This window comes from Toxotes jaculatrix, chromosome 11, assembly GCF_017976425.1.
Source record: "Toxotes jaculatrix isolate fToxJac2 chromosome 11, fToxJac2.pri, whole genome shotgun sequence".
In the NCBI taxonomy this organism is placed as follows: domain Eukaryota; kingdom Metazoa; phylum Chordata; class Actinopteri; family Toxotidae; genus Toxotes; species Toxotes jaculatrix.
The window spans coordinates 6994877-7015965 of NC_054404.1; the positions used below are offsets into that span (position 1 = coordinate 6994877).

Genomic DNA, 21089 nt, shown 5'->3' on the forward strand with positions numbered 1-21089 from the left:
TTGTATGTTGTTCTTCCAGAGAGCGTGATGAGTTACTGGCAGCTCTGCGTGCTGTGAGGGCTAGTCAGCAGGAGGCACAGCAGAGGGAGTGGTCTGCCTGTCTTCAGGTCAAGCAGGCTGTGGAGATGGCGGAAGATGCAAATCTGCACAAAGCCAGGGTCAGAGAAACATATACACACATCTTTCCAGCTGTGTTGGCTGAAACAGCATTTTTTTTAATTTGTAAAGGTCTTTCACTCAGCTGAAAGACTCCTGCTAAGTTGTCCTCTAAAATTGTGCTTCCTCTTCCCACTATGGCTGGTTACACCTGGCAAACCTTCTGTATCTGATTGGACGCATTCAGGTGGAGGTGCAGTGTGAGCAGTTGTCCAGGGAGCTGGCTCGACAGAGGGAACAGCTGGAACGAGAAGCACAGACCTTGCAGGAGAGACTGACTGAGGCCAGAGAGGAGGGCCGGTCTGAGTCCCGCAAACAGAAAGACGAGCTGGCACATACAGTAAATCTTACTTTTTCACATTTTTTGTGTGTATAGAGGACTCAGGACTGGAACTGTTTTATATGTATGTAGCTCCATTCCAAAGTTCTGCATGCCTTGTAATACTAAACTATACTTCAGTTTAACTAAAAATAAACCTCTCATATTTAAATGATATTAAAGACAAGAAGGAACTTCTTAAACTGTCTGGAAAAAATATGAAATTGAATTTTTGCTATTGGATTGCATAGTACAAACAACAAAATATTTACTACTTGTTGCTCTTAACTGTTCAGGGTCTGTGTATCATGCCAGTTCTTAATGGAGTTCTTAAAGTTGCTGTAAAGAGCAAACATCAAGGATCAAGGATCAAGGATCAAGGAACTTTATTGTCATACCAGGACATTTACATGTTATGGTACGAAATTAGTACTCAGGTCCCAGTTTAAGCCATTCAGAGCAAGAAAAGGCTTAATCCTGGGAGCTCGAGAAGCCGCTGCATCACTGTACGCCGCCATCTTGAATCATGTACTGTATATCATTACTTATAAATAACCATGGAGAGCCTGTGTGTGTACCAGGTGTCCAGCCTCTCCCAGCGTGTTACTGAGTTGGAAGGGCAGCTAGACAGAGCACACAGAGACAAGAGTTCACTGACCAATCAGCTGGAAGACACTCTTCGCAAACTTACCTGTCAGGAACAAGACAATACCAAGGTACAGTGTGTGCATTGTGCAAGAAGGCATTAAGTTAACATGTGTTGTTAATTGGTCCTTATCTTGGAAAATACTGCCACAGTGCTGCAGTGAGAGACTGAAATGCTGCTAGACCAGAGCCTGAAAAAGATGGCTATAGATTTAAAAGAGCTGAGATGCGGTTTGTGCTGTCTACTTGTAATGCCCCTGTAAATCCACTGGATGGTAGCAAAGTTTTATCTATTTCAGTATTCATGTTCTGGCTTCTGCCAGAGGAGTAAATTCAACGTGAGCGCAGAAATTAAGTCTTAGTTAAGGTTTTAATCAAGTTGTATTGAACAGATATGGGAATGTGTGCACACAAATGCAGTGACTGAATGGCCTAGTCGGCTGCAAGTTTTGGCTTAAATTGAAAAATTCTGGCTCAAGCGTTGCATTTCAGCAAATCTGATACCTGGCTGAAGTGTCCTGAAGACAGAAAATCAAAACCAATTTTTGTTTCTTTTGTAAAGCTGACCTTATGCTGTTTTTCACAGTCACATTTTTATATCGTTATAAGTCTTTTTGTTTTTTTATTAGTAGTAATAAATGATGATCATAAAAATGATAGTAGCACATAGTGTGGTGAATAGTAATTTTAAATATAATGAATACAGTATGAAGGGGAGAAAATAAGTGAAACTCCTAGCCAAATAGATCAGTATTTTTAACATATTGTATTTAGATCAGTGAGCTTTACCCTCATTTGATGATTCAAATGAATGTCCTTCCAAGATAAGGATAGGGTAAGATGATTAAAAAGAAAATCCAAAAATTGCCAAATGATGAAGGAATGGACAGGAAGTAATATTTGTTAATAAAAGGATTGGCCGTTTTTGATCAGTCCTTTTCATCTCTAGGTGTGTGTGGAGCTGCGATATCAACTCAGCCAGGCCCAACTGAAGAAAGAGGAGGCACAGAGAGAGCTCCGAGAGCTCAACACCAAGACCAGCAGACACATGGAAAATGCTGCACAGGTACGTCTGCCTTAGGTCGGTGGTTTGATTAGGTAATTTAGTTAATTATTTAGTAAGTCACTGTTGTTTAAGGAAAAACTGTATCGAGAAATAAGAAGCAAAATCAAGAACCCTTCAAATATTTATGTCAGAAGTTCCTGTCCTGCTTACATTTTTAAATGACTGAGGACTTGTGATTTAGAACCCCTCATAGAAAATATGAGTTGCTCTGATACTAAAAGATTTTACCATTTGGAATCAAACTATTTTGAATTTTAGATGATCAAACTTCAAATGATTTCCTTGTCAACCTTTTCATGAGGCTGTAATCATCCTTTGACATTGTGTTTGTTTGAGGGCATAAGGTGGATTGTTGTGAAAGATTTCCTCACCTCCTCTTCCCTCTCTCCTTCCATCTCTGCGGGACAGGAAGTGGAAAGGCTGAGCTCAGAGCTGGTTGGCTGTCGGCAGCATCTGGAGGCGGTCCAAAAGGATGGGAGCCAATGGCAGGCCGAAGCCCTGAGCCTAGCAGAACAGCTGGCAAATGCCCAGCGCCAACTGCACCTCACCAGGTAGTACCTAATCCTATTATACATGCCACCACACTCACACACACACACACATACACACAGCGCTCCCCTCTGCCCAGCTCCTGCCCAGCTCAGCCCAGTCCAGTCCAGTTCAGACCAGCACACCAACTGTACCGCACCAGGTAACAGCTAATCCTATTATACAAACCACACACACATAAACACACATGCGCACCGCTGTGCCATGGTCCCGGTACCAACTGGACCTCACCAGGTCACCTCTAATCCTGTTAAGCATGCCACAACATAATGCAACACACACACACACTCACACACAAACACAAACACACTGCCCGCTCTGTGCCACTAGGCCAGTGCCCAGCCCAGCAACAGCTCCAGCAGAGCCAAAATGGCGCCTGAGCCTTTCTTCTGTCCCTGGCGCGCGCACACACACCCACACATACACACATACACACATGTATACACACTGAGAAAAGTGTGGCTGATGGTCACTGGACAGCCTGGCCTCAGTACCACCTGCCAGTGCCCTGCACCCGTCGTCACGACGGGCGCTACCACCCCCCCCCCTCCCCCCCCCCTCTTGACTCCATCTTCTATCTTCTCTCTTTCTTTCTCTCTCTGCATCTTTCTGTCCTGTTTTTTTTCTGTCTCCCTGTTTCATTACCTCTGTTCCTCTTTTAGCCATTCATTCCATCCCTCCATACATTCATCTTTCTATCTTTTGTCTTTCAGCTCTTTTGTCTTCATGTCAGTAGCTGTCCTTCCTTACCATCCTCTATAACTTCCCAACAATTCCTTATTCCTCCTCTTTTGTCAGCATCCCCTTTCCCATTATCTTTTTTTTTCTCCTGTCCTCCTGCATTCCTCCTTTCTCCTTTCCTTCTTTCTATCCCTCCTGTCATCCGCTGGCTGCTGTTCCCTTCCACACCATCCACTGCCAGGGCCATGCCAGCCCATGCCAGCCGCCCAGGGCACTCTCTCACCCCCGCTGCCCACAGCCGAGGTGTCTGAGATGGGCACAGATGTGGTGGCGGTGCCCTGTGGTGTTGAAAGCTGCGGGAGGCAAGTTTGTTCAGTCTGTGTGTGTGTGTATATGTATGAGTGTGTAATTGTGTTTATGTGTGAGCCTGGTGGTATGTGTGTGTCCACTGCTGCTCCTGGCTCTGATCTGTGTTTAAGTGTGTTTTTCTGTCAGCTGGCCAGTGCTAACACACTGGCTGCATGGCGAGCTGTCGTGTGTTTAAGGGATGAAGCAAGGAGTGTGTGTGTGTGCTTTGCAGCCAGCTGTGGAGAATGACATGCATATTAATGTGGCTACATGATGACTTTGACCTGTGCTAGAGGAGCCACTGGACTAAACCATTTTACTGCCATGTGTGCGGGTGTATGTGCATGAGAGAGTTTATAGTTTTATCCGTCCGCAGATGCATACTAGATGTTTGACAGCTGTTGACTTGGCAGAGCATGCTGCCATTCAAATTCAATTTTGGTCATTAGCAGTGAAAGCCACTTCTGATGCTGATTTAATATGGAATTCCTTTTGCATGGTTACATTTTCACATGTGGTATCACAGAATTACAGGTGAAGTCACATTTAGTGCTAGAACTTAATAAATGAAAAGCAGATTTGTCAGGAGGACACAGGTATAACCATCATAAAAACTACAAATCCCTACAGTGATAAATGTGGAAATGTAAAAAAAGAAAAAGTCAAGCAGGCATGGAACAACTTATAAGAAACTGAATGTCTGTGTTAGTGACAGGCCTAAGTATTAAAGATGACAAAAATGGCCTGCAGAACTTTTTTTGCAAAGGAGCTAATTTTGATTAAATCTTGGGTTGTATTCAGGATTAGGTTTATGTAAGACTGGCGCCCTCTTTTGGATGTGTTTGACAACACCATGATGTGTTCCTTTCATTGATACAGTCATTGATGATTGCATCTGTGCAAATACTTGTCCAGCATTTCCAATCAGGACCTTTTTCGGTTAAGTAATCATCACTCATGTCAACAATTTTCTGCTCATGGTGTCACTGGATTTAATGTATTCAAGGTCATATTGCCTCACCACATACTTTGGAGCTGTTACTTCTGCGGGAATATCACCCACATTGGTTTTTTGTCACTGCGTCTGAGGGAACGTTGGCTAGCTGACAGTGGCAAAACATGTTTGTCTCTACCTGACAATGCGTCGTGATTGGCGTGGTGATATTCATCGAACATCAAACATAACTGGTCATCATTTGGTTACTTTCTGATGTTATGTTCATCATGACATAAGCTGCTTATCATTGTGAATCCTGAAGCAAACTCTGGAGCAAAAGGTCTACTGAGGACACACTGAGGATTGTGGTTTCTGTTCTCGTCATACTTAAGCTGTCCAGCAGGCAGCCTGGTGTTTTCTTAGAAGCCCAGAAAATCTTTCCATCTATCCATTGATCCATCCATGTCTGTTGATATAGCATCAGAGTTTTTAAAGGTATAATAAACAGTATTTTTGAGATACATGCAGATGAAGGAGGGTACCTAACAAAACAATTTTTGGAAATTTTTGGAGCAACATAGAGATCAAGCATCAAACACAGATACACACACCCACACACATCCACTTGTCACATACACACCTGCTGAAATGTGGTCACAGCCTTTGTCCCTCCTCAGGCCATCGCTGTTTTTTTTTCCCACCCTTTTTATCTTTTTTTTCCTTTTTTCACTTGTCATGTTCTCTGTTGCTTTTCTGTCATGCTGCTCCAGCCTACACAAATAAACCTCAAGTGATTGTCCCCTCCCCTCCCTCTCTCTACCTCTGTCTCTTTCTCTCTTTCTGTCCATCTGTGGGCCTTCTGGGGTTATGCAGAACTACATGTAGTTTATTCGTAGTCATGCCTCTGTTTGCCCTCTCTCTTGTTGTTCACTACAGAGCCATGCATGAGTCTTTGTAGCCATAGTGGGCTGGTTTGTGTAACCGAGTTTATGTGTGTCGTTAGAGAGTGAGTGTGAGATCCACAGTAGCGAGGCTGGAAGGCATTTGTACGACCAGCCTTCGAAGGCAGCTCTTTGATTCTCTCTTTGCAACTTGCTCGCTCCCCTCTTTCATTCTGTCCTCCTCTAGTGGCCCAAATGATCACAGCCCATCTTCAAACAGGGGACATGAAGCACAGACAGCCTCTGTTTGATTTTTGATAGCCCTACCTTCCTTTCTGAGAGACATATACGTACACACACACACACACATTTGTTTGTACAACTGCTTGCTTGCAAATGTGCACACTGATACACACATCAGTTGAATCCACATGCCTGTATACACAGATACATACACACACACACACTCACATGCACACACACAGATGCATGCACGGATCTGTGGGTCCCATGGCGGCTGGTGCGCTGTGCTGCGCTCCAGGATTGGATCATCAGCCAGCTGTGAGTTGGACAGCCCAGGATCTGTCCTAATCCCCGCCACTCTGTTCACATCGCCTCACATACGCACACACACACACTCCAGTCCCAGCCCCAGCCCAGCAGAGGGCTTTACTAAGTTTGTTTTGTTTGTTTGCTCCTGTCTTTCTTCACTTTCTTTCTTTTCTTCTTCGCTTGTCTCCATCCGGCCTTCTCTCTCCCTGTGTTGTGATCACAGATCCCAAAGGCCGTAGTGAAAACTGCCCAGCATAACTTCTGTTTCAACACATGCCAGATAGGCATGAATGGATAGATGTGTGTTTGCATGCGTTAGTGTATCCATGGTTAGTTGAGACCTGTGTGCCTGCTTTGTTTGGGATGAGTCGAATGTCTGCAAAGCCCCAAATCTTCCACCAGTTCTGTTATCCCCATGAAATCAAGCATCCATGTTCATGAGGGTGCTTGCTTAGAGCTGTAGACAGACCTGAAGCTGAAAAAACTTCAGTGAATAAGTTTATTTGTTGTCACTTTCTCACCTAGAAGTTTACACTATGGATTCCTGGGCCAGGAAATGTCTGAACATGACTGTTCATCTAATTTGATCTGCTTGCGTATGTCATGGGTGAGGTTAACACCCTGGTTGGCTGCCAGACATATCTGATGCAGTGAAACTTGCATGGGTGCCTGCCGTGGCAGCAAGGTGGCGAGGTTCTTATTGGAAGGACAAAAAGAGGAGTTTGGACAGCACTGCCCCTTTAAAATGAACAAAGCTAGTTGAAGCGATATAGGCATGTAATCAGGATGCCTCCCTGTGGAGGTATGCAGGGCATGTCCAACTGGGAGGAGGAGACACTGTGGCAAATCTAACACACTGAAGGGATTATACTGTATGTCCCACCTGTCCTGGGAATGCCGTGGAATCTGTGCCTAGGGGAGCTGAGATGCCTGGACTACCTTGCTTAGCCTACTGCCACTGAAACCTGGACCCAGATAAAAAGCAGTAAACGGAATCAGTATTGAACAAACTCCTGAAGTCTCTGTAATGTCCTCATTGCATTGTTGTTTGTGGCATTCCTAAATACTGTTTCACCCAGGTTATGATAGATGAGCCCAGGTGTAAACATTCCACCAACACGGTATGAAATGGGTCCAACACTCTGTTTTCATACATGCACCACACAACTGGACACTGTCCTTGTGAGACGCATTCTCAGCTACTGGGAATATACTCAAGCAAGCAGGAAACGTCATTAACACGCCCACTCCCTCTCTGTGAATTCTCCGGACAATTACCTGCTCCGTTCACACATGGGCTCAGTCGGACATTACACGGACTTGGCAGGGTAAAGTCTGTTTAATGTCCAGTTAAACTGATTCGGACATTTGCGTTTACACATACAGCTCCTCGGGGTAATGTTTAGAAAAGTTCAGGGGTAGGGTGCATGTGTGAAAGCAACTTTAGAGAAAATGGTATGAGATGAGGGATGACGTATATTAATCAATATTATTAATCAATATTAATTACGTGGCAGACATAGGCAAACATGTAGACAGATCTAAAAGGGGAGGTAAAGAGTTCCTGACTTTTAAGGCCGCACTCCTTTCTGTGACCCTGAAATCAGAAGATGGATGCTAAGAAGCTGAGAGAGACAAAGGTTCAGACCAACCGCTGTGACTCTTATACACAAAGTTCCCCAAACTCTATTAAACATGTCACGCTGCTGCTCTCTCTCTGTAGCTCTACCTAGTTTTCTCTCTTTTTTTCCCCCCTCAGTTGTACATTGTGATAGCAAGGTCTGGAAAGGCGGCTTGTGTGTGTGTGAGGGCGGAGAAGTGTAAATGAGGAAGGTGAGGCAGCAGATGCCGCGTCCCGCCAGAGGCTCGCTTTGAGCAGCGAGTGAAATCTGGGCGCGACAAAACTGCTGCAAACCAACTCAGTGGGAGGCCCTTGTCCAATCACGGCCCGGAATAAAAGGGCCGGGGCGCCACGCGGGCTGCAGTCGTTCAGGAGAGGTGGGGGCCATAATGAACCTTCAAGCGCTGCCAGATAGCGCACACACACTTGAGCACAGCATCTTTCTTTCTACCTGGCATTAACAGTGCCTAACCACTGTCACCACACACACACACACACACAAACATGCATGCATGCACACAACCTCTACGGCAACTGCATGTGTGACTTTTTGTGCGTGCGTGAGCACATGCTTGAAGTGTCCTTGTTTTGTGATGTGTTGTGACTCATTTGTGAGCGTGCAGTTAGATGAGTTTGTATGCACGCCTTTGTGCAAATGTTAAGTGTTGATACCTTTGGGCTACACCTGTGTCTGTGAAGTTTGATGTGTGTGTCTCTGTGTGACAGCAGCGGGGCAGTGCCAGGTATGAGGCTTGCTGTGTGTTTTTGTGCATTTGCGTGTGTGTTTGTGTGTGCGTGTGCTTGTCTGGTCGGCAGCCATGTTGTTGGGTAGCAGATGGCACCATGGTTGGCAGGGGAGGGGCTGCTTAGCACAACTAATCAGACAGTTACGGATAGGGCAGCTGGGAGGGCCGTCGGCCAGCCGTATGTGTGTATGTGTGTGTGTGTACCACAGAGTGCCATGATGTTGACAGTGGTGGGCCCGTTGGCCCGGTGACGAGACCTTGCCGCGTTCCTTCTCTCCTCGCTGTCGGAGTGCCCTCTCTGCCATCCTGCCTTCTCACCTCTCTCTCTTGCACTCTTGCTGTCTCTCTCGCTAAGTTTGTTGAGACCTGCTTGATCTTTTATCTTTCGGTTTCTTTGACCCTTCATTTCCTTTTGTCTTTCTCTCACACTGTCTTACTCTCTGCTCTCTTGTAAGTTAATTTGTGTTAATGTAGTTTATGTGAAAGTAATTAAAACAGAATGTGTAAATTTTGTCAACTGGGTACTAAGAAACGGAAATGGCAACTGTTTTAATACAGTTTAGCACAAAACAGTGCAAAACCATGTGCCCTCTTGGGCAGGAACGTTTCTTCTATCCTAACCCTATTTTCATAACTCCAGAACCTTGCAATGTTGTACATGTGGACCCTATTAAAGTCTCTTGTGGGTTAGGGTTTGCTTGTTAAAAACTTTGAGTACAACAAAATAAAGCCACTGACTTCTCGATCTAATTAGGCTTTTCGTCTTATTGTCTTGTTGTTGTTGTTTTCCCATTCCCCTGTTTATGATACTGATCTTCCACTATCACTTTCACCGTGTTGTAATGTGTCTGGTGTTCAGCAAATCCACCAAGTATAAACCATGTGAGAGCTGGGTCTACATCTAAGGTAGTTATCAGAAACTGCGTAACTTCTCCAACTGACCTTCAGCACTGAGCATCATAAACAGCATCAGTACTTTTTACCAAGTAGTGTATGATCTCTCATAAAAGACCAAATTTCAAGATTGTTACTTTAGAGTAATTTCAGTTTGAGTGTTTGGATTACATTCTCTGTTGATTTAATACAACTAGATTATTAAATCAGTTATGGAAAGATGTTCAAATCACTTTCAAGATGAGTGCAAGGATGGACAGTTTCATCTGGGGGGAACAGTAGTTAAGTTATGACAAACATAAACAGCTTTCTTCCCTGTTCCTTGTTGAGTTTTTTTTGGCAGAGGCTAAATGATACCCACAGGCCCCTGTGAGCATAAATTGCTAGCTCATAAAGTGAGTATGATAAAAATATCATGAAGGTTAAGATGTGGAAGATATAAATTCAGAAGCGTAAAATCACATACTATACGAGGATTATTAAGCAGAGCTGTAATCTGTCCATCCTGCGGGGCTGGGAATGGATAGAATAGACAGATCGCTGACTGGGAGACCTCAGGCAAGATGGAGGCAAATCTGTCGGCTACAACTGTTGTCACCCCAGCCAAGTGTGCCCTGGGACACTGGCCTACATACACACATTACGGCTGGAGGACAGAGAACGAAAGGGAGAGCACCAGCCCTCTGCCATCCATCCACCATCTAATTTTCACCTCATTCTGTGTTCATCTTTTCTTGCCTTCCCTTTCACGCAGTACATGCATGAAAGGGACTGTGCATATATATGACTGTTCATTAAATAGCTTGAAATGCTCTGATAGTGTTTGCTAAAAGGGTGTGGTGAGGAGTTTACCTGGGGTTTTCTGCGTTTTAGTGGGTTGTACTGCACATTACTGTGTTGTGGATGTAGTGTGTATGGATCTTGTGCATCCTGAATGAATTTGTGTGGTTGAATAAGGTGTGTGTGTGTGTTTGATTGTCATCTGGTCAACTTTGTGCCTTCACACATCCCTGCTGTGAGAGTGGCACCATCAGTGACTCTACACTGTGCCCACTGCCCAGTAGGCACAGCTTTCATCCAACATGACAGAACCTCTCTCTGCTCTTCTTTTCCCCTCGTTTTTCTCTTTTACCTCGGCCACTCTCTTTTACCTGATTGATCTATCCTTTTATCTTTTCATCCTCTTCATTTTTTATCCTTCATATATCTGCTTTGTTCTCTTTTTTTTCTTGTCTTCAATCCATCCCTTTATCCCCGTTGCCCTTTGTGAGCATAACAGTGCCAAGCAGTGCCTTGTAGGTAGTAGGACAGTGCCCCCATCTGTAGATTTTATCAGGATGATCACAAAGACGGAAGCAAGAGTTAGGAGGGAGGAGGATATGGCTTGGAACTTGGACTGTTCTGGAAGATCCAGAAGTAGGAATTATGAAAGAGACGAGAGTGGCAATGAGTTAAGGAGGACATTATGTAAGGGAAGTAGCGGACAGGAGAGACACACATCTGGCACTGGATGTGAGGCACTGCCATCAGCTATGAAAGGAATGTCTTCTATGAAATTAGTAAATGCTGCTTCACTCTCGGTGCTATGTTTAGTGCAGTCTGTTAGTAAGGAGATACAGGTTAAGACATAGCCGAGGAAAAATGAAGATGACTCTAGAGATGAGGCTGGAAATGAAAAGCAAGAAAAGTAGAGGAAATGTGGAAATTATGTGGAGAAGAGGTTTTAGTACAATACAGAGAAAGTTTTTAATGTAGAGAGAAGTGAGTGGTTGGCATAGAGGAGGCAGGGTGGGAGCATAGGAGAAAAGCTGTGAGGCTGGCGATGGTGTGTATGTGATGGCAGGCACCGGGTGGGCACAAGCCCCCCTACAGTGCCATCTCCAGCCCTAGTCCCCCCCTGCTGAGTTTAAAAAAACCTCTCTTTGTTTTCCACCTCAATGGCCACCACTCCCTCACTAGGCATCTGATCTAATGGCCCAGGAGTACAGAGACCAGGGGACAGGAGAGGACAGGACAGAAGAGAAGAGTTTGCATAGGATGTGGGAGAAAAGAGGGAAGGAGATGCACAAGTTAGAAAATAATAGTTCACTGAAGTTTACTTGGATGGATTTGGAGAGAGAGAGATGGTGCATGTTCCTTGCTGCCAGTTGCCCCCAAGTTTGTAACCAGGTGGGAAGGTGGGAGGCGTTTGAAACAACATCAGCTTTGTCTCAGGTGTGAAGTGAATTTCAACACAGGTGGATTGTGCTCACACCAGGAGCGAACACTCCATGTGGTACAAACTTTCAGTTTGCACACATTTCTCTCACTGCCGTTTTTTTTTTCTCATCTGAAACTTACTTGTAATATTTCATTGTTTTTCTTCTAGAAAAATTGACAGGCATTGCATGCCAATTAAAGGAGCAGTATGTAGGATTTAGTGGCATCTAGTGGCGAGGGTGCAGATTGCAACCAGCTTAATACTCCTCACTTCACTCCTCCCTTTCTGAGCATCTAGGAGAACCTATGGTGGCCTTCAGGTAAAGTAAACATGCCAAAGACCCTCATTAGAGCCCATGGTTGGTTTGGTTTGCAACATGGTGGGTTCTGTGGACAGGGACCTGCTCCCTATGTATATGTGAATGGTTCTTAGTTTCAGGTGATTGTACACCGATGACAACATAATTATCAGTATTATGATCCATTTCTTTAAATAGATGTCCCTAAATCCTTCACACTGGTCCTTAGAAATGTACGCTCATGTGGTTATTTATCACTTTCATAATCTCACTATATAATATATTATGATATATTTGTTAAGATATTTATACCCCAACATTCATATGCTCTAACATGTATTATACACTCAAATGAGAAATAACAAGACTGTTATCCTGACTGAAGTAATTAATTTTAGGCAATCTTTTACCTTCTCATCTGAAATCGATTTGACCCCCAGATCTTCCACATATGCTACTCATAACTATTTCTGTAGGGCACAGATTTGACACTGACGCTGAGTCCTGGGTTTCTGGATTGGGTCAGTAGGGGAGCATATTGTACGTATGCTGTGTGTTTATTTTTAAAAAATCACAGATGCCTGCGCTGCCAGTCTGCTCTTCCTGTGTTAAGACCACCAATCATCTGTGCCAATTAAGACTTTTAAACTTCTCTCGCTCTGTTTTCTGAGCAGATAGATGATGACAGAGGCCAATCAGCAGCTAATTACTTCAATTTAGAGCTGGGTTTTTCTCTGAGGGAATGTGTGCTGTAACAGCAAATGTTTGTTTCTGTGAGGGTCATGTGTATTTATAACTGTCTGTGTATATATCCATGCATTTATTCATATGCATGAGAGTTAAAAACATCTTTTAAGATGTGCATATTTCAAGAGTGTTATTGTCCATGCTTATGCATGTGTGTGAGTGTGTGTTGCCAGGGGAGGGCATATTTAATTTTTTTGCTAATTTAACATTTGCAGTTTTCTGTTTTTTGGGCACAATTGGCTCGCCACTGACCTTGGTGGCGGTGGGGGGGCTTTAGCGCTCCTTGAAGAAGAAAAGAGGCTTCGGCCGCCCGCTGTAAACAAAGTTGACTTGCCGACAGATGGATTGAATGACAGAGAGGCTAACTGAGCCAGGAATGGGCCTGGCAGCATCGCACTGAGCAGAGAGAGAGGGAGGGAGAGAGAGAGCGAGAGAGAGAGATAAAGGGGGGGAGAGAGGGGAGAAGAGAGAAGAGGTGGCCAACAGGAGAGGAGGTGTGAACAGGTGCAGGGCCGCTGAAGGAAGAACCAGCAGATGGAGAGAGACACAGCCAGTTTAGTTACAGGAAAAAAAGGGTGGGAGGGAAAAGAGGAGGGAGGAGGGAGAGATGGAAACAGCAGAAAAAAAAAAGATCGGAGCAGAGATGAGAACACTCTGGACCGATAGATGGACAGTATAGATAGAAATATGGGCTGGGCAGAGAATAAATGAACGGTGAGGCTACATCAGGCTGCCTCTGTGTTTGATGTGTGTTTCATAAAGTAGAGCAGCGAGATGAAGGGAGGGGTGTCAGGAGAGAAATATGGGAGCAGAGTGATTGACTTACATCACCCCGAGGTTTAATAAAAATGTGCTAAAACACATTGAGGTGTGTGAGAGAAAATGGTGTGACACTCTGTGTGTCGTCTGCTACACGAAACAATTCAGATGTTTATTGTGCACAGCATCACTGATATGCATCGCAGCAAATGTTCAATATGTCACTTTTTCTCTGCAGTGCACTCATCTATTGTTGGCAGTATCACTTAGATAGGCCTACACAAGGCCTCTGTCTCACCGTCTCTCAGCCACACGCATAAACACTCACACATAAGCAGAAATCATCTTTGTAGTTCTGCGTATCAAACTGTTGAATATTAATGTTGTCTGATTGATGCAGTCTATCATAAATAGCTGTGGATCCACTGGAATTCCTCCACAAAAATGAATCATCGTGAGTGTCACCATTTTGAGCAGTTGAGATACGAGCAAATAGTTAACAGTTGTAATTTTATAGTAATGTATCAGTTTATTTCAGTAGCATCATGTCAACATTAAGTCTCATCAAATTTTAGTGTGAGCTTCGGGTGCATCAGTTTTAATATGTATATATAGGGATTTAGTTAAAGATATCGATTTCATTTCAAAGGTATCTTAAAAAATATAATTCGGCAATCATTCTTTTTTTTTTCATTTCTGTTCATATGTTTAATTAGATTTTAATTACAAGCAGCCTAAGACAGGCAATACACAAACATTTAAATGTCTGATTATAACTGTTACTTCTATAACACTCATTTAAAATTTTTGCTAATACTTAAAATGTGTATAGAAAATAATGGATTTATGGACTCAGACACTGCCATAGTATAGTCACTGGTGCAGATGGTACTCTGGTACAGAAATAGTCTTATTCGTCTCCCTCGTGTTTCTCCATCTCCTCCTCAACTCTTTGCAGCTATCATCAGTGTCTTACATTAGTCAGTCTTCTTTGTGCGAACAAAGCTTGTGTGTTTGTATGTTTGTGCTATAGACTGGGTTCACAATCTGTTCACCTGTATGTTAATTTCACACCTGTTATATTGCAGCACAGGATCATTGCAGAGCATAAATATAAATATGAATATGTATGGATTTCAGGAATTGCTCTCTTTAGTTTTCCATTAGTTTTTATGTATAGAATTTATATACAGTGAAATTGTCTTTACTCCTTCACCTTGGTTTTGGTAACTGAATGCTTATGAACTATGCTATGAACACACATACTGTTTGGATGACTTCAGTTTGTCTGTATCTGAATGATATTGTGTTTACTGGGAGAGAATATAGTCTTTTTTCACTTTAGTCCAAACAGCGGTCAGTGGTGTCTGGCGTTGGCGAATGTCTTCTATTCCTCCAAGTCCACCGTCTGACTCCAATTTGTGCTCGTTCTCTGATAAACCGCGGCATTTGGTGGTTCTGGCGTGGGATGCCGGCTGCACCATGGGGTGCTGCAAACTCCGCGCTTGGTCAGGCCCTGGCACCCCACATCTAATGGGCAACAGCTTGAATAGTGCCCACTTAGGCAGGCAGTGTGGACTGGGCCCCCTCTCCTTCCTCGCCACTACAGCCAGCTAGCCAGCCAGCCACCGCCTCTGCCACCTCCCACTTACCCAGCAGCCACTGTACCTGGCCGCAGCCCCAGAGCCATTCCAGCCTACCTTAGGCCCATGGCCCATGCAGCTCTCGCCATACTTATCAAGCTGTCCTACAGCGCATCAGGCCAGGCATATACAAACAGGACCAGCTATCTTCTAACTGAATATTCAGTCTATTGCCTCCTAGGCCCAAACAAGAGTTCCTGCCACAGGCAGAAACCCAGAGCCCATTCACCAGTTAGCTGGAAGGCAGATTATTGTCCAGGGAGAATTATCCGGCTCCAGCCCCATATATTCAGCCTCTGCTCTACCCGTCGCCCCTAACACTTGCTCCAGGGCTTGGCTCTCCACTGATGTCTCTCCTTTGCTTTCTCTTTTTTATGCTTTAATTTGACAGTGCTCATCAGCAGCCATTTTGTGACAGCATTTTGCAAGTAAACATGTTGCATTTGATTGGGAATACAAAATGGCGTAGGCGCAGTAACCACATAACTTAGCTTGACTTGCCAGCTTTAACTTGATCCTCGATGAGGCTTTCAGGCCTTTGAAACAGGGATATGAACTGTCAGGCCTGATTAATTGAACTAAAACTTAAAATCAGCACCCCCTCAAGGTTGCCCCAGTCCCACCCAGAAATGAAGGCCTTGAGTCCGGTCTGTTCTGTTACGTACATTTTTATTAGGTTTTACTTGTAAAATGTTGGTTCACTGGATCAACAAGACCAAACAGATGCCAAATGTGTAGCTCTCTGTCTTTTTGCTTTTCTATCTTCTTCTGTTTTTTTATCACCCTCCTCTTCCTCACCACCACTCTATTGCTGACTGCTGGAACTTTCTGGCGGTCTGTCTGATGCTAATTGGTGAGTAAACAGGTCTGGTGTGAGTCCCCCCCCATTCGCACACAAACACACACACATAGACATACACAAATACACACGGCCCCCTGGAACCTCTTGCAGGACCAAATGGCTGGCAACGCCTGCCCGCCATCTCCCGCTGAGCCCTGGTGTGCGCTTTGGTGGCTCAGGCTGCTGTTCAAGCCCAGCGGGGGTTCATTCACTCACACACACACACACTCATACTCATACGCGTACAGACACACACAGTCTCCTTGTGTCCCCTGCACACCCGCCACCCGCTTTCACACCCCAGACAGCAGGACAGCAGGAGAACACACACACACACGAAGGAACAGACAGACGCGGTCACTTTAGAGATGCAGGCCAAGCACTGTAGGGGAGAAAAGTTTTCACTTAAACTGGAGAATTCTCTCTTCATTAGCGCCTTTGGACTTCAGGAAGAGTTCTGTTTATTTGTTCAATTTTCCTGTCTTTGTAGTTTTTCTCTTCTTTCCTTCTTTGTCTCTTCCTCTGTTGTTTGGGTACGTTTGGACCAAGTTGAGTTAGAAAGTTTGGTTCAAACAGGAGTGAAATGCAGTGCTGTTCAAAGCCAGCGGGGATAAGCACCTTAGCTTGCATCTTACCTGCTCAGTGTTTCATATTGAGACAAATGAAAGTGGAGACTGAAGCGATTTGATCGCTACCAAATATGTCAGCGGTGGAGCTGAGAGCGGCGTGTACCGTGAAGTCGTTCAGTTATTCACATGCAGACCTTTTATAACTATCAACTGATGTTACAGTATATTGCTGTAGCGTTATATGTGCTTTCAGCATTAGTGTGGTGAACGTTAAACTGAACGAAACTGATAGAAGTTTTACCGCAAATGCACAGGATGACAAGCAGCTCAAAGTAATAACAGATATTTTCTTGTCTCTAGTTCTTATCCTTGACTTAAAGGACATTAAGCTTTGATTCTGGACTGGTCTGTGATGGAGTGATATACATTATGTGTGTGTGTGTGTTTTGTAGACAGCTGCAGTATCACTCAGGGGTCTTCAGGCTGACAGTGTCCTGACACTTCTACTCTTCTACCCCCTGAGTCTTTTCTGTCATTCTCCTTTCTGTCCTTTCTTTCATTCTCATGTTGTACAGTGTGTGTTCTCCTCCTGCTTTCTCTCACCTGTGTTTATCAGTGTTTTTTTTTTTTTGTAATCTTGTACCAGAAACAGTTGTCAGGTATGATGGAATTTATTTGGAACGCTCTGATCTATCGGCTGCTGATCTCTGGTATTTGCCTGATAACTGCCCCCGATCGCACTGAAGGCGCACATTTCTTTTTCGTGCTCATGTGTAAATCGACACTAATGAGTGCGAGCTGAGGCCTTTCATTTCACTCTCACTTTACACATTTCATTTGGAGAGCGATTATTAAATGTACTGCTTTCACAGCTGCTCATATACAATATATTATTTTTTTATGTGCGTTTTTGATGTAGTAGCCTGTTTAATTCAAAACCACTTAGCGACACAGTCTGTGATCCAAAAGTAAACGTCCGGCCATTCCTACCAACAAAACAAGACTGGAATTACCTGTCAATCTAAGATTGATTGACATGTCTTTAAATGCATTGACTAACAGTTAATGTAAATGATTATTAGGTTAGTAAAATTAGTTACCAGCTTGTACTTTGAATCACTGTAAGTTTAAAAAACAAATTCTATAATTATGTATCCAAATACACCTCAGATTTACACGATGAAATAAGACAGCAGCTAATGCCTACGGTATGTGGAAATGTTTTTTAAGCTCCGTTACTGTAAAACATGAGTAATCAGTCATCTCAAGCAGAGACTAACACTTAGTGACACTAATTGGATGAAAACTGATTTTACCCATACTGTAGGTAGCCAGGCAAAGTTATGTAGAGGAATTATGCATCCAACACTGTGCCTCTTTGATGACTGATGATTAGTTTGTGTTCAGTGCATTTTTAAGCAATATGGATATTTTTTTAAAATATGGATAAATCATTACAATTAATGGATCGCTGACAAAACGCTGAATTTGTAACAGAGATCAGCACCTACTATATATTAAAAGAAGCACTGTGGTTTAAACCTTTCTTCAACAACCCGCTTCTTTTCCCCAGACAGGATAAAGAGAGCGCTGAACGGGCTCATGAGGAGGAAATGACATCTGCAACTCTTTCAGCACGGGAAAGAGAGAGAGAGCTGGCTGTGCTGCTGGAGCAAACAGAGGCTCAACACCAGCAGAGAGGTCAGTGTTTCCATCAGTCAGTGGTCCTGGCGTAAAATACTGTTTACTTGTCACGGCTCACTGTCTCCTTCCCACCTGTCTGACTTTATCCAATACATCTGATCCTTTCATCCTCCAAGTATCTCTAAAATCCACTTTTCTTTTGCCCTCCATTTTGTGCTTATCAGCAAACTGCCTTTTAATGGTAGAGTCATGTATCATGGTTTTGTTGTGCCACAGCTCTGTTACATCTCTGTCGCCTTTCGAAGGTTCCCAGGACTCATTTCAGATGTCGATCGTTTTCATGTAGTCTGTCCTGCAGCAGCAAAACATTTCGTTTTCCCAACATTTTTTTTTTTTTTTTTTTACAAATGTATTGAATACACGTTTGCAGTTCATTCGTCTGTGTGTGCTAAGACAGAGTCAGTAAATACTGAAATGCACCACTACACATTAAATCCATTAAGTAAATTTCACTCTGCTGAGAAGTTTCAGTTATGTCTCGTGGCAGCCGTTGGCACACCAGCTACAATGGCAACAGATTGTATACAGCAGCCATGATGGAGCCACATCCGGTGGACATTTGGAATCAGACCTCCCAAAGGGCAGTGTTAAAAAGTTGTCACCGGAGAGCCACACACACTTGAGAGCATCTCTACACCGTTACACAGCAGCAAGTACTCTAATTTGCATATAGTTGTAGTACATAGGTATAGTAGTTGTCTTACATGGATGGGAGGGTGATGTGAGCAAGGGAGTATAAAGCAGAAGTGAATAGGACGGAGCACACCGAATCAGAACATCCCAGAACTGCATGGTGCAAAACAACAGAGATGATCAGGGTCAGCTAAAGAATCACAGCCCTCAAGCTGGGACAGTTTCTGTCTCTTCCTCAAGGACGCTTCAGCAGGGTGGATCTCTGCTGGAACAGGGTCTTGAACCTGCATCTACCAGCTGAAGGATGGTTTTCCTTCTTGCTGTGCCACCTTGCTGACCTCTGTCACAACATGACCAGAGTGGGAGGGGACGCACAGGAACACAAATCATCTGAGCTGAACAGGACTGAGTGATCTCAAAAGAGAAGAACTAAGCAAAAAGAGCAAAACAGAAGCCACAAGAGGAGAAGAGTGAATAGCAGGGCAGAGCGGAGGGAAGGTGATGGGAGCAGTGCAGAGAGACCCAGCTCAGAGCTCCCTGTCTGCCTGCACAGCAGAGCTGCTGCTGCTAGCACATCTGTTGCACCATCTGGACCCCACCCCACACCCACCACCCACCCTCAGCTACTCTCTCTCCCTCCCTCCCTACCTCCCTTCTCCTATCTTTTTATTTACCTGTGGTTAACTTCAACAAACAGGGAGCCTGCTGGTACACAGAACAAAGATGGAGGGTATAGAGGGAGGATTGGATGGAGGGAGGGAAGGGGGGTGGGGATAAACAAAGGGTCTGTTTCTGGCGCGTGTCGGCAGCACACATGTTGTCTAAAGAGAGCTGACATCAGAGCACAGCAGGAAACTGTGGATGGGGAGGGGATGGAGGGGTGGACGTCCTTTAGTAGCTCGCATCACTTCCTCTCCCCGTGCAACTCAACAGACGAGCTGGATAATTAGCTTTCTTGCTCTCCAAATCCCGCCTCTCTGTCCATCCGTTTGTCCTTCCATCCATCCATCCCCCTCTCCCTTCTTCTCCGCTCCCTCCCACCTTTTTTTTTTTCAGATTTTTTTTTCATGTTTCTTTTTTGAGTAAATGCGTACAGAGCAGCCTCTAGATGATATCAGATATTTGTTTCTCTCCGTCCCTCCCTCCCCTGCCATGCCTCTTCCCTCCCTCATTTTTCCTCTGTTTGTTTCCAGTGCCAGTTCTGCTGTGTTTCTGTGTCCCAGGGTTCTTTTTGGACTACGCATGGCCAGACGCATTCAAAGCCTGTTCAGCTAATTAGCATTCTTCATGCAACTTTTCCAGCACTGACCAAACTTTGTTGGGTGTACGTGTGTGTGCACGTCTGTGAGTTTGTGTAGTTTAGTTCTATTCTCTGTAGCATCCAGTTTCTGCCCCCCCCCCCCCATGCATTATCTATGGCAGTGATCTGAAGACAGAGACTGTATAGAGTGGAATAAAAAAAAAAAAAAAAGGTTAGTAGTAACTCACTTTGGAGGCTCAATGTGCAGCCAGTAAAAAGTGAATAAAATCACATTCCAGGCTGGGAATGAAACATCAGTGGGCACTGGCCTTTACACCTCTTCCAGTCAGAATTTCCTCCTTTGTATTTTAACTTTAACACATAGAGATGACAAAAGTGTAGAGTCAACTTTCAACCTGCAGGTAAATGTTATTCATCATACCGCAGAAATCTACCTTCATGGCTCGTCCTCTATTCCCCCCCCCCCCCCCCCCAAATATCTGCTGTACGTTTAAAAAAAAAAAAAAAAACTGAGCTACTTTTCAAAGACTGCAAGTCCTTGGTGTTTTTGGTTTCAGCTGACTGTAACAGAATGCTGGAGCAGGTGGATCATTCCCTCAATCCAAACGGCAGCCATTGTTATTTTAAAAGAGCAGACATATGTTGGAGAGCAACGTGGATCATTTCAAAGGAATGATGAAAGGCCAGTGTTGGATTGTTCAGAAAGAGGCCCCCATGAGCGGTTGAGGACGTGGCAGGAAGGGTGGAAAGGAGAAAGAAAGTGCTTTCAAACAACAATCCCCTCTCTTTCTCCGTCTCGTTTTACCCTACTCACACACTTTATATTTCCATTCTCTCTCTCTATTCTCTGTTCTTCTGTTTTTCTCTGTACATTTCCTCCTGGTGTTTGAACAGTTTTGATTCTAATGTCGACAAAAGCATTTTTGGGAATACAGTCAAAGAGACATATGCATCTCACTTTCACTGCAGTGTATGTTACAATAGATTTCACTGTTCCGCTCAAGGTAAATGTTTTCCTCCGGTATGTGAAGCCATTTGG

The 21089-nt window shown here is 44.1% G+C and overlaps 1 protein-coding gene across 1 annotated transcript in view; it reads left to right on the forward strand.

The window, feature by feature from the left end:
* Positions 1 to 21089, forward strand: part of sdccag8 (SHH signaling and ciliogenesis regulator sdccag8) — a 71337-nt gene that overhangs the window by 3436 nt on the left and 46812 nt on the right. The window contains exons 9-14 of the mRNA XM_041049203.1: positions 20 to 158; positions 344 to 496; positions 1057 to 1191; positions 2070 to 2186; positions 2595 to 2737; positions 18026 to 18153. Coding sequence (XP_040905137.1) covers positions 20 to 158; positions 344 to 496; positions 1057 to 1191; positions 2070 to 2186; positions 2595 to 2737; positions 18026 to 18153 — 815 coding nt within the window. The remainder of the gene's footprint in view (positions 1 to 19; positions 159 to 343; positions 497 to 1056; positions 1192 to 2069; positions 2187 to 2594; positions 2738 to 18025; positions 18154 to 21089) is intronic.